The 20,875-nt window shown below is 42.3% G+C and overlaps 1 protein-coding gene across 2 annotated transcripts in view; it reads right to left on the bottom strand.

The window, feature by feature from the left end:
- Positions 1-608: 608 nt before the first annotated feature.
- LOC135079296 (protein groucho) overlaps positions 609-20,875 on the bottom strand; it is a 75,327-nt gene continuing 55,060 nt past the window's right edge. For both annotated transcript variants that reach the window (XM_063973919.1, XM_063973920.1), the window contains 11 exons: positions 9,599-9,700; positions 9,223-9,344; positions 7,850-8,022; positions 7,083-7,203; positions 6,335-6,458; positions 5,298-5,420; positions 4,528-4,707; positions 3,750-3,910; positions 3,246-3,328; positions 1,950-2,149; positions 609-1,019 (listed from right to left, as the gene is read on the bottom strand). In XM_063973919.1, coding sequence (XP_063829989.1) covers positions 912-1,019; positions 1,950-2,149; positions 3,246-3,328; positions 3,750-3,910; positions 4,528-4,707; positions 5,298-5,420; positions 6,335-6,458; positions 7,083-7,203; positions 7,850-8,022; positions 9,223-9,344; positions 9,599-9,700 — 1,497 coding nt within the window. In that variant the 3' untranslated portion in view covers positions 609-911. The remainder of the gene's footprint in view (positions 1,020-1,949; positions 2,150-3,245; positions 3,329-3,749; positions 3,911-4,527; positions 4,708-5,297; positions 5,421-6,334; positions 6,459-7,082; positions 7,204-7,849; positions 8,023-9,222; positions 9,345-9,598; positions 9,701-20,875) is intronic.

The raw sequence follows: 20,875 nt of genomic DNA, 5'->3' as shown, positions 1-20,875 counted from the left end.
TAATCATAATCAGCTAACATTATTTACGCGCGTGTCGATAAATTTCCGGAATAAATTAGATTGTGATAAACAGTTCCAGCCAGCAAAATAAAAATGCTAATGTACGCAAATTCTATCATCAAAGTAGTGAGTTGATCAAATAGGCCCTTGTTCTAAATAACTTGAGCATTGTAATTCATATTTATGAATAGATTTCAGTCTGTGATTGGTTAATTAATCAGGTCTTAACTTTCTTAGCCTAACCTTGGTTTGCACTATTTCAAGTTAGAAAGGAATATGCTATGCCAAACGTGTTCGTTATCAAAGGTTCATAGTGAATAATTAATTAACCTTTGTTACCTTTTCTTGTAATATTAAATCCATTGTCTGGTACCCAGAGAACTAGCAAAGCTAGTTTGCTTTGGTAGATGGCTAATAATATACGAGAGTATGAATTTTATTTATTTTTAGAAACTGGATAATTTCTGTTAAACGTTTAACTGGTTTATCATATTCCTCTTCATAAAGAGAACAAAATTAATAAGTAAAGGGTTGTCTTACCATTTCATTAACTCAATTTTATTTCTTAAACTTATTAATGGGTGTATAATAAATTAAGTGAAACAAACTTCTAATTTGCGCATATCTTTTCTTTAATACGAGCATTTTACAACAATATTGAAACGAAATCGTCATTTTGAGATCTGCTGCCAACATACACTACGGGCGCTCAACAAATAAACATAAATCGCGCACACTAATCTATATAAACAAGTCGCATAAGTACATACAGGCTTCCCAATATAATCTATACATACACTAAAGCTATATCACCACTTTCCACTGTTCGTTCGCGGAACGTTCTCACTCACTTGTACACAGTCACTTGATCTAGTTTGTTCGCTTTTCTGAACGTCTGTTAGCGTTTCGCACTAGTAGATCACCTCGTACACTGTGGCTTTCTTGTCGCCAGAGCCCGTCACTATGTATTTGTCGTCTGATGAGATGTCACAGCTAAGCACCGATGATGATTCTTTTGACTGTAATTAAACGACATTAGTTAGTTCATATTGCATACTATGTTCTAAACTAAATAATTAAAAGTATAAATATCCGTAACCTAACGAAAAACATTAAAAACACATTTGTGTTAGGGATTGTCTTAAGTGATGATATTGTCATTTGTATGATATGGCGTTTGCTATAGAATTTCTAGGTGTCGAACCTAGGATCTTCCGGTCAAATTAACGCTATGTATCTAACGGCTAGTTGAAGATAACGTTGATTTAAAAAAATGCTACTCTAACAAAAACAGGACTGGGGAAAATTGTGACATGGCGACGATCACAACTGATTGTGAGCGGCCGCAGTGACACTAAAACTACATTGAAATAGAACAGCCCTACACATTAAATGAAAAGAAGGATGGAGCGGGCCATGCTTGGAGTTTCCCTGCGTGATCGAATCAGAAATGAGGAGATCCGCAGGAGAACCAAAGTGACCGACATAGCTCGCAGAATTGCTAAAATCAAGTGGCAGTGGGCGGGGCACATAGCTCGTAGAGACGATGGCCGTTGGTGCAGAAAAGTTCTCGAGTGGCGACCACGGGCTGGAAGACGTAGCGTGGGCAGGCCTCCTACTAGGTGGACCGACGATCTGGTAAAGGTCGCGGGAAGAGCCTGGATGCGGGCAGCGCAGGACCTTGCAATGTGGAAAGCCTTGGAGGAGGCCTTTGTGCAGGGCCGTCTTTAACCTTCTAGGGGCCTTGGGCAGTTAAGGATCAAGTGTGGCCCTTATCATCTGGAGAAAGGTCTTTTGTGCAGACGGGGGCCCCCTCGGTCGCGGGGCCCTGGGCACGTGCCCAAAGTGCCCAGTGGGAAAGAGGGACCTGCCTTTGTCCAGCAGTGGACGTCATTTGGCTGAAACGAACGAACGAACACATTAAATAGAGCAAATTAAGCAGTATTTACCTGGAATATACTAGCCCCGTAGGGCGTGCGCCAGGCGTTGAGCAGGTTGTCCTTCCCCGTGGAGACGAACCACTTGCCGCAGCTGGCGAAGCGTAGCGACAGCACGCACGACTCGTGCAGGTGCAGCTGGTACTTGTCCGGCTTCACTGCGTGCAGCACCTCCACGTTGCTGTTCTCCATGCCCACTGCCAGCCACTCGCCTGGAGCAAAAGGGTAGGAGTTAGGAACATACTCTCTCATATGGGCTTGTTCTCAACGCGTCTGGGAAAAAGATCCCATCAAGTTACACTGTTACGCTTTATAGTTATCTTCCCACAGTCAACTGGTCACACTGTAGCAAAGTCAAAGTCAAAGTTAAAATTTCTTTATTTGTTTAGACTAATAAATAGTTCTTACACATCGTCATTTTGCTCTTAAGGAGCCTCTACATGTCTCATAATCTTTTTACCCTACCAGCGTTTCGAGACCAACATTTGGCAAGTGCTGAGAAGAAGCGCCGCAACAAACTCAGTCACCACTGTAATTAACTGTCTTTTCTGACAGAAAATAATGAAGTAATTTTGATATTTTTACTTATTTTGTCGCTCATAATATTATGTGCCGAGGCCGACATCGTCTACTCAAGCTAAAAATTGTGGAATTAGTAGGTATTATTTAGAATCTCGGGAGCTGCAAAACCTATACGAGTCAGTTAAGAGGTTAAGGAACAGTGCGCGCACCGCTGTGTGCATGGCAAGGAGTTTTGTTTACAGCTCATATATTTGGGACTCGTTATTCCCACTTCTAACATATTTTAATAAGCAAGATCTATGTATAACGAAATGTGACCTTCACTAGATTTGTCATTTATACGGAATGTGTTTTTGTGTTTTATTATATTTACAAATGTAGAGGGGAAGTGTCGATACATTTCCGTCTACATAACATACCCAAATGTGACGCATTCGTCACTTCCTTGGATGCAAAGTTCATAAATCCTACGCAAACGGATATCCACGGCGATTAACATTGCTGTTAACGATAATAATCTTTTCTAATTTTAACTAACTAGCTACATTGTTTATCAAATTTTACATAATAGATCTATCTATGCAAATAGATATCTATTGTATTATTCCAATATTTACGTAAATATTATACGGTTACAAGCGAAAATGGCTGTTACGAAATATTTAACATATCACTTTACACTCTTTGTGTTAGACAATACTAATTATGAAACCTTGTTTACATAATAATAGTACCTGTTTAGTGAAGACAATGAGATTTTTTTACAAGAAATGTGATGTATCTTACCTGTTGGACAGTAGCCCAGCGAGAATATCTGAGAACTGAAGTCGTGTTGCTGTAGTTGTCTGCCTTCTCTCAAATCCCATGACCTGTTACAAAAATGTTATTGTTACTGAGACAGTTCACCTACTACTACTATTTAAACTACAATACACAACATGTACAGCTTTTCTTTGAGTATAATATTTTAACGCAACATAGATACTCATTTTTTTTACAAAACAGACAATTTGATTCTTAATTCAAGAGTCATTTTAGATGTAAACAAATAGCAGCAATTTATGTTTCATTTCGATCCTTTAGCGCTTTAGCAGTTATTTCAAACTGTTGTGTTTACAGACCCATCCATTCAGCCACAGATACATGAATCTTTGGTAGGCAAAAAGTCAATGCTCAATGACAGCTTCGGTTTAGATCAAAGTGAATGCAGCCCGCATGTTGTATGATTACTTTGACCTGACTACAGAACGCATCCATTGTGGCAAATCCTGTAAAGTTTACAAAACTTACCGCACAGTATTGTCGAGGCCGCCGGTCCAGAGTTTGGTGCCGTCAGCCGAGATGTCGATGCAGGAGGCGCCGTCCGTGTGCCCTTGGAACTGCCGCACCAACGTCTGGTTGTGCAGGTCCCACACCGCGATGTTCCCGTCCGAACAGCAGCTGAAGCAAACCTGAAAGCGAATGTAGAAGTCAGTAAAGTAAGGCAGTCAAAACACAAATACGTAATTACAGCTGTCAAAGCGCGGCCCTCCCATCCGTTGTTTATACGGCTATGACGACTTTTTTAAAATCTAACGATACTGTAAATGTTGTTAAGTTGCCTTGAAACCAAAAGTTAAAGTTGGCAAACAAGTGACGATAGAAAGAGGCTATGTACAAAATTATAAACTACAAGTTTCACCAGATACTAGTCATACCAGATTGCCTCTTCTTAGAAATGTGCTACAGACAGCCTCATAATAAAAACCACTTTAAAATTCTAATTACCAAAGGGGGAGGGAAGGTCTCAGAGTTCAGACATTAGCATCCGATTCCTGATTGCTTCCACTTTACCATTTCGACCATACAAAAAATTCCGCGCCCCCCCTCCTCCAGTCAAGATTATTTATTGGTCTGGAATGCATTCTCTCAGCGGTCGCAGGTTATTTATACTTAAGTACACAGATGGCAGGGGCCCTCTTTAAAGGTCTTTGCGCCTCCCCTGGGAATCAATGCTCCAGTTGGTCTTATTTTATGTGCAATAAAGTTTGAAATAAACAAAAACACATCTTAGTGGCCAGTATCTTACCTTGGAATCGGGGCTGATGGCTAGCGCATAACACGCCGGCGCGGAGGAAGTGAGTTCGGCCTTGATGCGCGGCGTGGGCGACGCCAGGTCCCAGATGGACAGGTTGGACGCCTCGCCGCCCACGATCAGCGTGCGCCCGTCAGGCAACAACTTCACCGATCTGATGTAGTTGTCGCGTTGCTGGAATTTTATAAACGTTCATTAGTAAGCTGCTCGTTCATTTGTTTCTGGTACATTAGAAAGGGACGTGGAGAGAAAGACAAATGACTCTATGTGGTGTAATATGATGAATAGGGGCATTAGTAACAATAACAATGATTTAACATCCATTTGATTTAATCTATCAATGAACACTTTCCCAGTGGATTGACGGGTGCCAATTAATAGGAAAAGCTCACACTTTTACTTAACTCTGGCACAGCGCAAACTGCGCGGATTGCCATGAAAAAAAGGTTGACACATCTTTTTATTATTATGACGTTTTTATTTAAATTATTTATTGGTTTACCAACAATTAGTACGTTCCGTTGGTTTACGTTATTCAAGCATGTTGAGCAAGAACAAAACATCACTATGTTACTTAATTAGTTTTAATTTTTCTTCAATTTATTTAGTTTTTTATTTGTTAATTAATTGGGAATTCTATTTCGTAACGAATAGAGAAAAGAGCAAAAAAAAAGAAACAATTGACGGCTGATCAACTCAAAACAAAATATCGGTCTAGAAACGTAAGATCCAATAAACTGAGTCGCCGACAGTTACCCACTCACCAAGCAGTCGAGCTGGCTGACGGGCGCCTTGCTGGGCTGGCTGATGTCCCACACCTTGACGCAGCCTTTGCCTCCCGTGTACACGTATTTTGTAGGAGATGACACGGTGACCGCGCACACCACCTGGAAAAAAGATTTGTAAAGCTTTAACGCATTTATTGAGACAAAGAAATCGTCGTATCAACCTAATACAGTTCATTGCTTGATAATAATTAATAAGGTCAAGGCCCGTTTAACTACGAAAGAAAGTTCAGCAAGTATTTAGTAAATTACCAAGTTTTACATCATGAACGACTTTACTTAGTGAAAAGATTGTAACTGCTCGAAAAAGTGCTTTTTATGAGATGTGAGTACAATCGTTTTATAAAAACACAGTTTTAGTGTACTACCTAAAATACTTAGAACATAAATACAGATAAATTAGCGCAGGTGGTTGCGCTGAGTAGGTATATTTAGGACGTATAAGTTCCGGTTTTTACCACAGTGGAGAGGGGATATCTTGAAATAACCAATCAGATTTTATCCTGCTTAGCTTCAGTTCGAAATCTAATTGGTTATGCAAACACCTCTCCTCTTGTCTTTGGTAGAAATCGGGCTTCAGTGTAAAGAAAAGGACCTACAAACTAAGATACAACCCGATCGAGTTAACTGCGCACCACGCTGGAATGAGACTCGCACGCACCTCCCCGCGTTCACCACATCCGTATCAGAGCATCGATGTGACATCACGGCTGCTAGGTACTTAGTTAAAGCAGGGTACTCATCTAGCCGTGTAGCATGTAATGTATCGGATACTGTATCAAGTGAGTACGTAGGCACAAGCCCGCTGCGAGCTGCTCGCGCGTAGTTCGCAGACCCGCCGAGTAGCGGCATCACTGCGAGCACAAAGGCGGCTTCAGGAGCTCGCAGCCAGATACGCGATGACCGTGGACGAGCCGTACTCACTTGAAGGTTGGTTACGTCACATGCTACGTTACGTGCTACATGGCAGGTGAGTACGCTGCCTAACTAAGCAGGGTTGTAGGTTAAATAGTAACCTCGCCGTGTGCTAGCGCTGAGACTTGTCGGGCGTGCCGCGGGATGCCGGGCCCCATGAGCGCGTCGGGCGGAAACGGCACCGGCTGCATCTGCCCCTCCGCTGACACGTGGAATGAGTATGCTCTGGAATCACAAATAATATAGGTGAGATTTGGATTGAATGCTTTGAAAGGGGGGGGGGGGGGGGGGGAGAAATCTTAGATTTAGGGCAGTTAAAAATTGGTTATACTCGACTCTGGAATCACAAGTAATACACGTAATATTTGGATTCTTGATATTTTGAAATAGAATTCATTTCGTTTACTCACCCTACAAATTGAAAATATTTTAGAGAGAGTTATCAAGAGTGTATTCAGGCGATTAATACTGTTTTACTACGATAATGTCGTCTAGAATCATTACCATGCACCCATTAACACGTAAATATGTTTTAAACGTTTTGGTCTTGAGCAGGGTGGTTTTGAGCTCAAGTTCTCATAAAACTGAAGTATCATTCTACGTCATTTGATGCATCGGACAGTTCCCTAATATATGATGGGACGCTCTTTTACCTTTGCCATCATTTAGGCGTTTAAAGTGATATTTCAGTATCTGCGTTATTGCATGTAAGCAATACTTACATGCAATAACGCAGGTGTCTATTGAATTGGGTTGGCTTGGACATGTAAAAGTGCTTTTTGAAAGCCTACTTACAGAAAATACATGAATTTTACTAAGTTAATTGACCAAATAAGTAAGAACACTAACGGTTTGCCTCCAGGAATGGGTGCTAGCGCGGCGGGCCCAAGCGGCGGGCGCAGCGGCTCGTACGCCAGCGCCGCGCGCGCCGAGTACCCGGCCAGGCCGTAAGCGTCGTGCGCGCCGTTGCCTGGACAGATGGAAAGAACATTAACATATTGTACACCATACAAAATAGTAAATAAAAGAGACGGCACAATTTAGACGGTCTTATGGCTATAGCGATCACTTGCAGACAACCTACTCATAGGTTAATTTAACGGTAAATACATTATTCTTCTTGCTCGGTCCCTGACTGATGAGGATCGCGACCACATATTTTATAATGTTCCTCCACAGACTGCGGTCATAAGCTGTGTGGACATTATACTTTAAAATTAACAAAAACGATTGTAGAACTCCCTATTCATATATTAAGCACATTATTGGAAGCTTGCAATATTTTGTATTGTAAACCCTTGACACAAGTTGATAAAAGTTGAGCTGCTTCTTCTCAGCACTGGCACATTTATTACCCCAAAACAGTGATAGAGTTGAAATAATCCTGCAAAGCGCTTTCTAAAACAGCTTTAATGACTTCAAAAGATACGGGACTATTCCCGCCTCTCTTTCCCACCGCTGCAACTCCTGTGTAGCCAGGATCTACAGCCTGACTGCCAATGAAAACCCAACCAGTGAAGGTCAAGTATGTCCCGGGGGAAAGTTTTAAACTGTCATCGGACTCGCAACAAAACTGACTTTAGACTCTAAAGTTTGGAGGATAGTGTTTAAAATACCTAGATACGGGTACTGCAGCGCGGGCGGCTTGACCGCGGCTTTGAGCGGCGCACCGCCCGCGCCAGCGCCGCTGGCACCTGACGTCGGCGTTACGGGCTTGGATATGGGCGTGCTTGGCTTCTCATCCAGTTTCTTGGCTGACGGTGTTGAGGCGTTACTCGAGGTTCCAGACCTGCAATTGTTTCTTGGTTTAGAATTTGAGCAAACTGGACGTTAGATAATGATTATTGATTGTGGTCAGAAAAATACATCCGATAATATCTGGATAACTAATCAAATTATCGGTATGTAGTTAGATATGATTGTTTGTGACCAATAATAATATTTAGTAGAGTGCCGTACGGGTGACGGCACATCAAGCTAATTACATATTGTAGTATTATTATGTTAATGCGATTTTGCAACAGAAATGTAAACCTGAGACCCTGAGTTGCTTTACTAATGTGCTAGTCACATATTTTATAATAACTCTGTGAATAAAGATTTGATATGATTTAGAGATCACAACTTTTATTATAAGCTGTTAAAGTGCTAGTGTTTCAATAGACTGCTAAGACAAAATTCTTTTACACCTCGTTACACAATTTGTTTTATTTGGTAATGACTTGCAAGGCCTCTACTGTTGAAGATTGATGTAAATATAATATCATTATCTATCTAAAGACCACCGTACAGTCAACGGTTTAAATGCATCATAATGTTGTTTAAACATCGATAATTGTATGTACTTCATTTATCAACAGCTCTGTTATGTATCATTTAGTGTAATTACATACCTAATTGCTGGTAGTCAAGTCTGTGTACAATAGGTACGTTAATGCTAAAGGTTAGGCGCTCAATTTGTTGAAGTTTGCACGAAGATTATCAGCAGTTATCCACAGAGGCGTGTCTAATCTTATTGCTGCTAATAGGACTAGTACTGAGCCCCCGTTCGTATTCGGTAATTGATTTAGTGTTGGGAGGATTAACTTTCAACTCGTGTCGCAGCGACCTTCCGACTAACATGTCACCTGCGAGGCTTCTGATAAACGGATGGCGGGATTATTAGGTGCTGGACACCGAGGCGATAGAAACGCTGTGACGCGTGAAAATGGCTTCAATATTTTGTGTCTTTGCTTGTACAGTTTATAGAGTAATTCCATTACGAGACAATTCCCTGTTAGATATTTAAATGAAACATGCTTTGCGGAGATTACTAGTGGTTTAGTTCACAAGTTGCGTTTGAGGTTGCGGTAAGAAAATAATAGGATTTGCGGTGGATGGTTTTATTTAGGTAATGTCTCGTTCTGTGTAGCGAAATAGAGATTACAAAATAAGATTACGCAGTAAGAATTCAGATCTTTTTGAAGAACTTTAAGTTGAGATACGGTACCTTGGACTATGAGGGGGGTGTTCTTTCTTAGGTTGTAGTTTGTCTAGTCCATTTTCACGCGGTGAGGGCGCTCCGTTATGTGGTGACGTAGGCTCTTCGCTCGCGTCGTCCACTACTAACTCCTGAAAATAGAAAAACATTACCACATTATTAATTAAATACATAAAAACTGTATAAACATCGTAGTTGTATTTTAAATTATTAGGCGACGACAAAAGTGTTCGTGTGTTATCGTAGCTCAAATTCCTACATCATATTATCTGAGTTTTCATGTTTAATAGCATTTGGCAAGCTCTGAGGCATTTACAATTATAATGATCTTTTGATCTTTGCCAGCTGTTCGGTAATTTACTGTGAAATTTAAATTGTAACTCACATGTCCCATATCTTTTTCCTCTTTCTTTAGTTTCTTGTGGTCTGGCTCCGCTGGACTCCGCGTTCTGTATTTTTCCCTTTCACCGGGTGATATTGAATTTCTCTGCAACAACAAAACAAAGTCTATAATAACAAAACGGTCCATTTAATACGGGCCGGCATTGGGTCTTGTTAGTTCAGCAAATACGAGTAAGTAAACATAATCAAAACGTTTACGGGCGGGCTTACGTACCTATAGCAATCAATCGATCATTGTTCGCAAATAAATCGGCGCGCAGCGAGCCGAGTGCTACAGTCAATATCAATATCAATATCAAAACACGCTGAGGCAGAACAAACTGACCGCATGATTAGCTCCGGGAGTGGTCATCGCCCCCCGTGGGAGGGGGCCGTAACATTTGGATGAGCGCGCAAATACGGACTAATGAAATAATCATATACGTGACGAACGACCACCGCGCTCACTGATTCAGTTAGTGTTGATGTTTCAATACTGCGTAGGTACTAGTATAAGTACCTATCGACCGTTCGAATTATCAATATTCGCTTGAGTGCTCACGGCAAATTGTGTTAGGCAGATGCTATTTCAAGTAGGCAAACATTAAGGCAATTCAAACGAAAACGCCTCTCGCTTGCTGAACAATTAGCTGCAGGATATTATTCAGCTACGATAAGTACTTTACTATCTTCGTAGTTAACTGTACAAACAAGCTTGTATTGTGTCCCGATATTCAGATAGTTCAGAATTCCATTTGATATTAGTGTACCTACATAGACGGCGTAGAGTTCAATACTCCAGTAAATCCGTTGTAACTGGAGTTGAATGAGAAACGGCTCGGCGTAATCCGACGGCGGAGCGGGCAGGACGCGTGCCCGGAGGAGTGTAACGGGGCCTAATTTTACGAGGCACTAATTCAGCGGCGAGTGGCGAGCGCCTGTTAATTTGCTCTCTCCGCCGACCTGTCGCCGCCCGCTGTGACTTACTGCCGGCTCTAGCTCGAGACAATAACACTTCACGTCTTCACGATCTATTACTATTACTGCCACTGAGATTTCGCCAGCCCACGACAGATCCAGATGAATCATTTGGACCGCGACATTCTCGTAGTTACAAAATTTACGGCCGAGAACTTCTCGTAAAGTGAAATTGAGACGAGAATTGTGCGAGATCAAACTAGACGTGTAGCTTATTGCGGCGGTGTTATTAGATATTTGATATGCGAGATGTAAGCAATAAAGTTTTATTATTGGTGTGGAAGGCAACATAAATATCGCGATGGCGATACGTCTACGACTATGTGTAAGTTAAAGCGTGGCGCGCTATGTTGTGAGACGCGATAAAGTTATACGAGTACAGCGGGGGTCTTCCACCGTGTGTTCGAGGACCTAATTTTACGATCTCCACAGAGTTGGATATCGAATTTCAAGTGCTATTTCGAGAGACCCACGGCGCTCGCGGTAATGCGACGTGTCGGATTCGATTGGATGGATTTTATGATGCCCATATTACGAACCATTCGCCCGGGTTGGGTAGTGTTTGCGGTTGATCGTTAATTTCATAGATTAAATTTGTGGTCTGCTGCCGACATTACTAGATCATGTGTATTAGTCCTAATATAGTTACAACAATATTTTTCAATATTGTCGGTACATTTGAAAAATGGATTATCATAAAGCTGGTTTTTGACCACTTCTGTAACTATGCTGATATGTAGAGTTATAAATAAATGCTAGAATAATAGGCATTGCCATGGAAGTAAGAGGATCAAAGCTAATACTTATATCTCCTCAAACAGAAACACAGTATATTGAGTAGTCACTCGCAACCTTTTCCATTTTCAACAGAAAAGCGAACAGAGCTAATCTTTACTTTATCCCATTACGCGGGTCGACCTCAAGAAAAAGGCAATTGAGTCGGGGAAGGGTCGGGCGGGCGCGGGCGGCTAAACAAGTACGAGTCGACTACAAGCTTCAACAACACGACTTATCGGCTGCCGTTCGCTTCGACTCAAGTCGCGGGTCGCACACATTTGTGTCGCCGGGCGGGGCGGCCGCGGGGTGACGTAACATATAAAGTGGCAACACACAGGCGCGCTGTTAACGCCGCCCGGGCTTATTGTCTGCGGTCACGCGACGAGCCGTTTAGCCGCGCGCGCCGTGCCGCCGCCCGGTTAACCGGAAGGGGGGCGGTTAACCGGACGCTCGGGGGCGGAAGCGGGGGAAATAGATAAATAGACCGCCCGCCGCTCGGAAATGTTCGGATTGAGTTCGGTCTATATTTCAGGTATAATAGTTTTGAAAAGTTTCATGATTTACACGCGATATGTTCGTGTCTTGCAAAACTTTCTAACGACTTAAGGTTTTTATTGCTATCTATTTCGTCGTACCGTACCGTATTATCATTACATCGACGACTATTTCAGGAAGTGAGGTGTGAAAATCTGTTGAGCGTGAAACCCATTCATACGTTTATTGAAGGATGAGTGCTCTTGCCTCTTATCGTGATTACACCGGCCGCTACCTGAACTGAACATTTGTAAAAAAGCTAATCATTCGAAAACGAGAATCTGCAGATCGTCGGAAACCGTGGCCAACAAAACATAACAAAAAAATTAATCGTCAGCGAGCGCGTAAACCGCGGGCGACTTTAAAATTAACTTTACCGGTTCATTCGTATACATAAATAATGGAGGAATTTCTGAATACACATTAAACTCCTATAAAGAATACATTAGCATAAATTTATGGTAGCGAGTCGGCGTTTCGAGCGCGTTTTTACGTGACTCGTAAAGTTTATAGTCGCGAGTGGAGGATTGCGTTTACTGCGCTCGCTATCGGTTTATGGCCGACCCCAAATAACCAAATTGCCTGGTGCTCGTTGTCGGCTGACGTGCGCCCCCGCGCCCCGCCAATCTGTTTCCGACCACTCACTCTTCGTTACGCGCCGCTTTCCGCGCGAGCCCGCTGCACTCGCCTCCAGTGCACTTGGAAAGCTGCCCAATGCGATTGATGCTCCTGCGAGACTCGAACATCCCGAACCAAATCTTAATATCCAGGCCATCAATCATAAAGGGATTACGCACGTACTTTACGCGAGCCAATAGACCGAATTAACGTTGCGGCCGGGCAGATGTAACAAAGTAAATTCCGGGGAAGCCGTCGATAAGCAATCTCACCCCGCCCCTTGCTCCATTACAGGAGTAATTAGCACAATTAACAGGAGCGGGCGAGGGCCGGAGGGGGAGGCGCGATCGCTTTCACGCACGCAAACAAATGTCACGTGGCGTAGCGCCTTAATTAAAACGATAATTGAGTTGACTTGCGAAATTCATCCGCCATTTCAACATTCCGAGAGAAATTTCACGGAAACTCCCCTCGAAACTACGAAGCCCTTAAGTGTCGACGACTTTAATTTTGTGTTAGCGTCTACTTTGCGGTCTCCAGGCAAATTTTAATACGGTGTACGCGGCCTCGCTTTTGTGAAATTACTTAAATAAATTACACCGAATCGAGTTTCGTCGCTATGCTGAGAGGCAACTCGTTTGGAAAATTGCCGACGAAGAAATAAAGTCGCGATAACGAGAAACTTTCGTCAAAAGCTCTCCGCGCGCGAGGAACAATGTTTTCATCACCTCGCGCGGCTACAATGAGCGGAGTGAATTAAGTAAATATGAATCAGGGGTTTATTTTCATTGGGTTCTCAAGATAATTGCAGTAATAAAGCGTGTCAGAACGACGCGTTAGCCGGCCGGTGTTGACAAAGCCGACTCCTTTAATTGTGATCCGTCGCTTAAATCAAAGAGGGTGCGGAGGGACGAGCCCTCGCAGGATTCCTTCGCTGCAATATGTGCGTCGGCACTCCCGCCACGGTTTAATGCCGGAGATAAACAATTCGTTCCGCCTTAACGAACGACTCACTCCAACGACATAATAGCACTAAAAATTAATTTGTAAAGGTCACTGTCCGACATTTAAAAAATTATGACTCATAAAAGTAATTTAAACGTCGGTCCACTGTGTTACACCGCGTATTATCGTGCATGTTTAATAACATGTTAAAAACACGCTTATGGCGGTGAACGCTAACAAGATTTGACGAAAGTTTATGAATGTGGTACAAGCATACGGCTAATTTAGTTATTATCATAACTTGTGAAAGAGGTTTCATTAATGCGTTTACGTCTCGTCGTCGAATAATTTTATTACTGGTCTGATAGTAATTACTACTATAAATGTGCTAAACCAGTATAGCCTAAGGGCTTGAGGAAAAATTCCCTCCTCGGGGTTGATTCTGGCGCTCATTGTAACATGTTTTTGTATGAAGCTAATTTATAAACAGCACTTATGTGAAACTGAAAATTATGGTATTTTTAACATGATTGTATAATACGAGAAAAAAATTTTGTTTCACCACTAAGAGCTTTCATTAAGTGCTGGCTGAAGTATATGTGTGTAATAATTATGCATTCGCAGTAGACATAGATTTATTTAAATAAGGCATTTGAACAGTTAATTAGTACAATGATGGCAAGTCGTAGGATCAGCGCGAGTCGCGCAAGGGTCGCACGGCCGTGTTAAACGAGAACTCCCTCACCACCCGTCAATAAAACATTAAACACGTAACAAGTTTATGCGCAGCGACAACCCTAGCGGATTCCGCCACTTCGTTAATCCGGGGCGGGGGCAGCCCTAAATTAGGGTCGAGACAAGCCGTAATCCCCCGCTCGGCGCGACGGGGGATTTATATTGTTATTGCTCCGCGTCCGGAATTATACGAGGGTTGAGGGACTAATGAAAGGGGAAATTTAATTCCTAATGATTCTCGTCTTAGTCCGTAACGAGGAAACTCGAAAAAGGGCTGCGACCCGCGTACTTTTTATGATTAATCGGTCGAAACGAGTAGGTTACGAGTATCATCGATCCTTTGTTTACGTTAGTGTTTTTGTAGACGGGGAAGGTTTGTAGACACGGAGTTAACGATCAAATTGGATTACAAATTTATTCATGAAACATTTTCAATGCTCGTACACGGCAGCGAGGAGGCGAAGCATATGTAAATGATCGCGCTCGAAGGGAACGTGGCGTGCATAGAGGCGGTGCAGCGTGTTGGCGGGAGCGTGTCACGGCGAGAGACAACCCGCACGCCGGCCGCATTGTTAAACACGCGCCCGGCCGCAGAGCACCGCTACACTACCCGCTACCGCCGACCAATCGACAATACACCCGCTGATATAACACGAAACCGCACAGCTACGTATAGTTAAGTCCTTTGAGCAACGCAAGTAAACTGCAATAGAATTTTAAGCCCCTCAATTACAACATGTGCAGAGGATTTTCAGGAAAATGAAAAGCTTTTCATGCTAATAACTGAGGGAGCTTTTCGTTTATTCGCAATTCTGGGATATGATTATTTTCATTTGCAAAAATGGACTGCCTTATCTAAAATGATCAACAAACAATTTAAGTTCTTTCAAGTCATTATACAATGTTCTTTGACTCTACATCATGTTCATCAAAAAACATCCTTTAAAAGTAAATCCCTTCTTTACACAGCCACCTTTTTGCTTTGCTACATAAGAAAAGCTTACGAAGTTATGACCTGACGCAATGAAGCCTCCAAACAAAATAACGCAAACAAGGTAAATAGTAGCGCGGCGAATCGGCTAAACCTCCCTTTGATCGCGGTAAGCCGTAGGTACTTCACGAACTGAGCCGAAGGCGAGCACCGTTAAGAATCTATCCCCGACTCTTCGAAAATATAATCCGGTATGAAGTGAAAATCTATCTTGTAACATTTGATAACAGATATTTCCCACGCTTTGAAGTAACAACTATAACTACCACACAAATTAAAACGTGAGAAAGCTTTTCAAAGTACACAACGTCAGCGCATTTCGCACGTAGTGCAAGTAAGTAGAGTAGCGAGCCGGCGTGCCACCCGCCCTTCCGCTTATTACGCGCCGACTAATTGAGATAAATTATGAAGACGTGCACCGAGCCGCGAGCTATCGCACCACCTCGCGCTGCTAATTACATGCAGCGATTTCAATTATACAACAACTCTAGCGTGTTTCGCCGAGGGACGAGTCGTTTGTTTTTATTCTCACATTTACGAGGAATTAATCGTAATTATAGCGTCAAAATAACGCATTGTAAAGGTGAGGTTTAGAGTAATTAGAGGTGTGGTTATGGCGAGTCGTAAAAGGGAACGGAGCGAGGTGCAATAAATGGGTTCGGAGGAAGGTAGCTGGATGCGGGGCCACACACGTCGCAGCGCAGTGCGGGTGACCACAACAGAGAGCGTGTGTGCCGACCGCACTGTCGCGCCCGCCTCTGTCACGCTGACTCGTCAGTGTTGCGGTCAAGTGACGACAACCTACCTACTGCATAGCACTACGCAAAGCCCCTCGCAAATTAAATTGCAAATCTGGAGCTATGCGAAACCTGGACTGTGTTCAATCAAATGTAGAGTCTTTCATAAAATGTAGTTAGCATTCGCTGTAAATACATCATGCTTAGAAAATTTATTTTTAGTGGAACCTACCGCCTTTGTTTAGCTGTACTTTTGCTAGTTACAGGCAATATAATTTTCAAAATTCAAAACATTCATAAACTGCACATGCATTTCACTGTGAAAGGTTATCTAATATTACATTTGCGGTTGTGAATCCGTTTTGTTTACGATACGCTTCTATAAATTGCATAAAATATTGCACTTGAGATACGTATCGGCGAATGCAATACGTATTGAATATTTCATTTGGAATATTGAATGAGGGAGCGCGGGCGCTCGGGCGTCGGTCGTGCGACATGGAGCGACACGGCTCGCCGCATCCAGCCCCGAATGTCGAACACGATACACGAAACAATGACTACGGATCGCCGCACTGCCGCCTAATACATAACTGGAATACAAACGAGGAAACAGTATGACACGAGTAACGAGAACCGAGGACGTAAAATCACATAACTGAATCAAGAGCTGGCATCTACACACACATTTCAACTGAACATAGCTGTCTGGAATTTTATGTATGTTAGTAGTAGCATGTGTAATGACTGGAACTTCTGTTCAGATACTAGAAATTGTTTCAACATTTTTTTGAAGCCACTGAAGTAAATGCGATACACCATACACCATGTACTTGTTTTTCTTTGGTCAAAAATCACGCGTGCGGAACGGCATACGTGATAATAAGGTAAAATCATACTGATTTGTATTTACATCTACTGGTTAACTTGTATGTTTTTAAAGATAATTTTGTGTTTTTTTTGAGGATGTCGAAAAGTAATAACACAGAATGGTATCTGTGCATTGTGCAAGCAACTGAGGCAGCAGTGCAACGGCATTAAGATAGATATTGTGACGGGTGGTGAGGTAGGAGGGGGTGATTCGATCAAGCTTGCATAAATCGATGCGATACAGCCCGATCGGGAACAAAGCCGCAGCTCAGAAGAGCAATACCCTTGCCTGCCTCCGACATACGTAAGTCCTACGTATTGAACTTAAGAAAGGAAGCGTTTGGCAAAGAATGGTGATTCCTTTGCCTGTTGAACTCGTAAGATGTTGAGAACTCTTTGTAAGATTGAAGACGTTTAAAAATACGCGTCTATTTTCAGGTCACATTGCTTTGGTTTCGAGGAGTTATTCTTATTGTTAGGGTTGCCTATGTGTTTACTCAAAAAGTGATTTGCAATTCACCCAAGTCGCTAAATTAACGCTATTATATTCTGGAAATAGAAACAACATCCAGAACAGATGCTGGGCAATAATTTTCACTCCCCGCTTACAATTAATCTTTGTGTAACAAGATCCTTATTTATCACAGTAGCTTTTAATACACAGTTATGATTAATCGTACTGCTACTGTAGAGCGAGACAGCTTGCGAGAGGCGGATGATCCCTTTGGAATAATCTGGATGCACCGACATAGATACAGGAGGTGGGTACGTGTCGTGTCGCAGCTTCATAAGAAGATTAACTGTATCGGGAGTATTTGGAACATTAGCTCTGACACACGTCGCACTCCGCTGAACAGCGATCAATCGGCTTACAGCTAGGTGGTACATATACATACACATGTGCTGAAATCCCTAAATATTAATCGCCTCATTGACAGCATTGTGCTAAGATTAGTGAAATAAACATATCAATACCAAACATCACACAGCTCAGCTAATTCTGTGATAAATCTGATGTGAGAGCCTATAAATAAATAAATCAATAATCTCTATGCATTGAATGCCTAATCTTAATCGATGTTGCGGTAAGCGGCCGTGATTCGAAAGTCAAAATTATTCATAAGTGAAAACAATGCAATAAATCTCTACATGTCCCATTGTATTCTAAATACAACAATGGTAATCTCCAAGTTGCTGTGATCAGATTTTAGCCTTAGGTAGGCAATAGATCGATATCAATTTGCTACTGCCTTATTCCCTTTCGTATCCATTATCAGATGGTTTCAATAGATAAGACCGACTTCACATTTAAACATTAGTTAGGCATGACTGAACTGAATGACAGAGACGAATTGGCTTTTAAACCTGCCGCAAAATGACTACCGGTTAGACTGGGAATGCCTAAAGACAGGTTCTATATTGGCTCACATAAAATTCTAAATCCTATTCTTTGTCTTACTACCGATTTGTGTTCATAATAATCTCTCTTCATAATTTTATTTTTCATACTTTTTTTATTCATACATTTTTATTACTACCATCGGAGCTCATAACAGTTAGTAATCATAATTTTTTTATCAATACTGTTACTACCAAGAACCATTTAAAATACATAATTTTTATTTTCAGATCTTTTTTCTTCATAACATTCATTGATCGTTCGTTCGTTCGTTCGTTTCAGCCGAAAGACGTCCACTGCTGGACAAAGGCCTCCCCCAAGGATTTCCACAAAGACCGGTCCTGCGCCGCTTGCATCCAGGTACTTCCCGCGACCTTTACCAGATCGTCGGTCCACCTAGTGGGAGGCCTGCCCCCACTGCCAGTGATGGTGTATGGCTCTGAGACGTGGTCGCTTACTATGGGCCTCATAAGAAGGCTCAAGGTCACCCAAAGAGCGATGGAGCGTGCTATGCTCGGAGTTTCCCTGCGTGATCGAATCAGAAATGAGGAGATCCGTAGGAGAACCAGAGTGACTGACATAGCCCGCAGAATCGCTAAAATCAAGTGGCAGTGGGCGGGGCACATAGCTCGAGAGTTGTTGTTCAGAATAATTTACTTTATAACAGACATACTCGTATCTTTAAAAAAATCATATATAATCTAATAGAGTAGATAAGCATGCAGAGCATGCAGCATGAAAGCAAGCATGCAGCATGCATTGGTATCTCCTCGTCTCCGGCGCTGCGGGATGTGCAGCCCTTCCGCCCTTGCGTAACGAGGCTCAGGCACCCACGCTTGCTACAGCGGGCGAGGGCTGCCCTCCCTCCGCGCCTCCGGCTTTTAAATTACACTCTAGGGGTAGGGCAGACAAGACTACGTGGAGTCGGTTTTGCAGCGATTCGTTTCTGTCACGTTAGTTTTGTGGCACAAAATATTGCCTGTTTTGGACCATTTCAAATTAATTTAATGTTAAAATACGATTTAATACGAATATAGACATCATGATTTTCAATAATATGGATAAATACACTTATGAGTAATAAATTTATGAAAACAAATATTAGGATACATCACATTTATGAATATTATAGTTATTTATTCGAATGATTATGAGTTTCGATCATTAGTATAGAAAAATATATGAAAAAAAATATTAGTAAAAACTAAGTGTATGATTTGTGATATTATGAATATCAATGATTATGTTTTTAAATATGTAGGTTTTAAATTTTTTATGAAGAATGATCATTATGGTATCAAATTGTATGAGAAATATTTTCGGACCTCCAATGATAGGAATTGAAAAGTTATGTAAGAAAATGCGCTACCCTAAAGACATCTCAGGAGATTAATAGTTGATGCAATGTAACAAACAAATCAGGTAGGTATCTTGAAATGTCAAGGAACTCGCTAAGAATGGAAGAACAGAATTACAGATAAAGGCAAAAAGCAAATCAAGATCTCTAGGGGCACTTTGTCAAGTAACCCCAAAACAAAAAGTTCTTTCAATAAAAGCTCTTACAAGTAACTTTTTGTATCAAATCCTTGGGAGAAAAAAACAAAACGGCACGAAGACGACTACCGCGCAATCTGTTTCACTTTAGGCCGTCTTAATAATTACAAGTGGCCATTCCTTCCAATTAAGAAAAGTCTCGGGCGATAAATTGTGAAGAGTGTCGCGGCGCGCTCCGGGCGACTGTTGTTACACTCCGCGTAAACACGCCGGCTAGGGTTGCCACTGCCGACAAAACCTGCAGTCTCGCATCGACGCTTCGATGAAACACTCATCATCTCTCACCTCCTCAAATAGAATTTACACGCGCCGCTGCCGCCTTAATTAAAGGAGCGCACCTTTAAATACCCACCGACTCGAGCGTATCGGAGAACAAACGCAAATTTATTCTGACCGGAGTTTTTTTCGGCATCTATTAAATAAAGAAGTCGAGGAGAATGCTAAACAAGGTTGAGCGGCCCTCGGCCTGCGAGTTTTCCACTTGAAGTGGTGAGCGGGTGGCGCGGCGACGATCGGGGGAGGGGCCCGGGGGTGTTATTCAGAGTGGCTTAGATAAGGTAAGGAGGATGAAGAGGCGAGATGCGCGGCGTAATGAACCGGCTCCGAGCAGTTTTTGTGTGGTTCGGGCGCCCAAATTGAATATTAGGCGCGATTTGAGAGCGAATGAGCGGGCGGCAGAAATAAATCCGCGGTTATTATGTTACCCAAATGAGATTGTGGAAAGGCTCGCCCTGTTAGGCTTAGGGACGCTGCTCAATTTCGCGTCGGTGTAAATTGGCAGTCGTAAAGTTTGTTATATTTGCGGGAGTTCGAGATCTTTGAGCCGGGTTCATTGGTTTGAGGCACTTATATTGATTACGTTCTAGGTAACAAGCTAATAGCGAAATTTGTTCAACAATGTTTGCGTCTACAATTCCGTTGTGTATTTTAGATGTCGTGTTTCGTGCCATCCATAAAACTGGCAGCGAGTGGTCCAACAGCGAGTTTCTCTACATTGTTAAAATAAACAGCGGGCTGATGTATCGGAAAATCAAATACACGGCGTGCGATGTTTGCAAATAAACAGCGAGCCGGTTGCAACAGTGTAGCACCTTCGTGATTCGCAGTAAAAACATTCGCCGGACAAACGGGCGAGGCACGAAC

The sequence above is a fragment of the Ostrinia nubilalis genome, chromosome 16, assembly GCF_963855985.1.
Source record: "Ostrinia nubilalis chromosome 16, ilOstNubi1.1, whole genome shotgun sequence".
Lineage (NCBI taxonomy): Eukaryota > Metazoa > Arthropoda > Insecta > Lepidoptera > Crambidae > Ostrinia > Ostrinia nubilalis.
The sequence above is the reverse complement of the archived record's forward strand: the minus strand, read 5'-3'. Positions and strand labels throughout refer to the sequence as shown.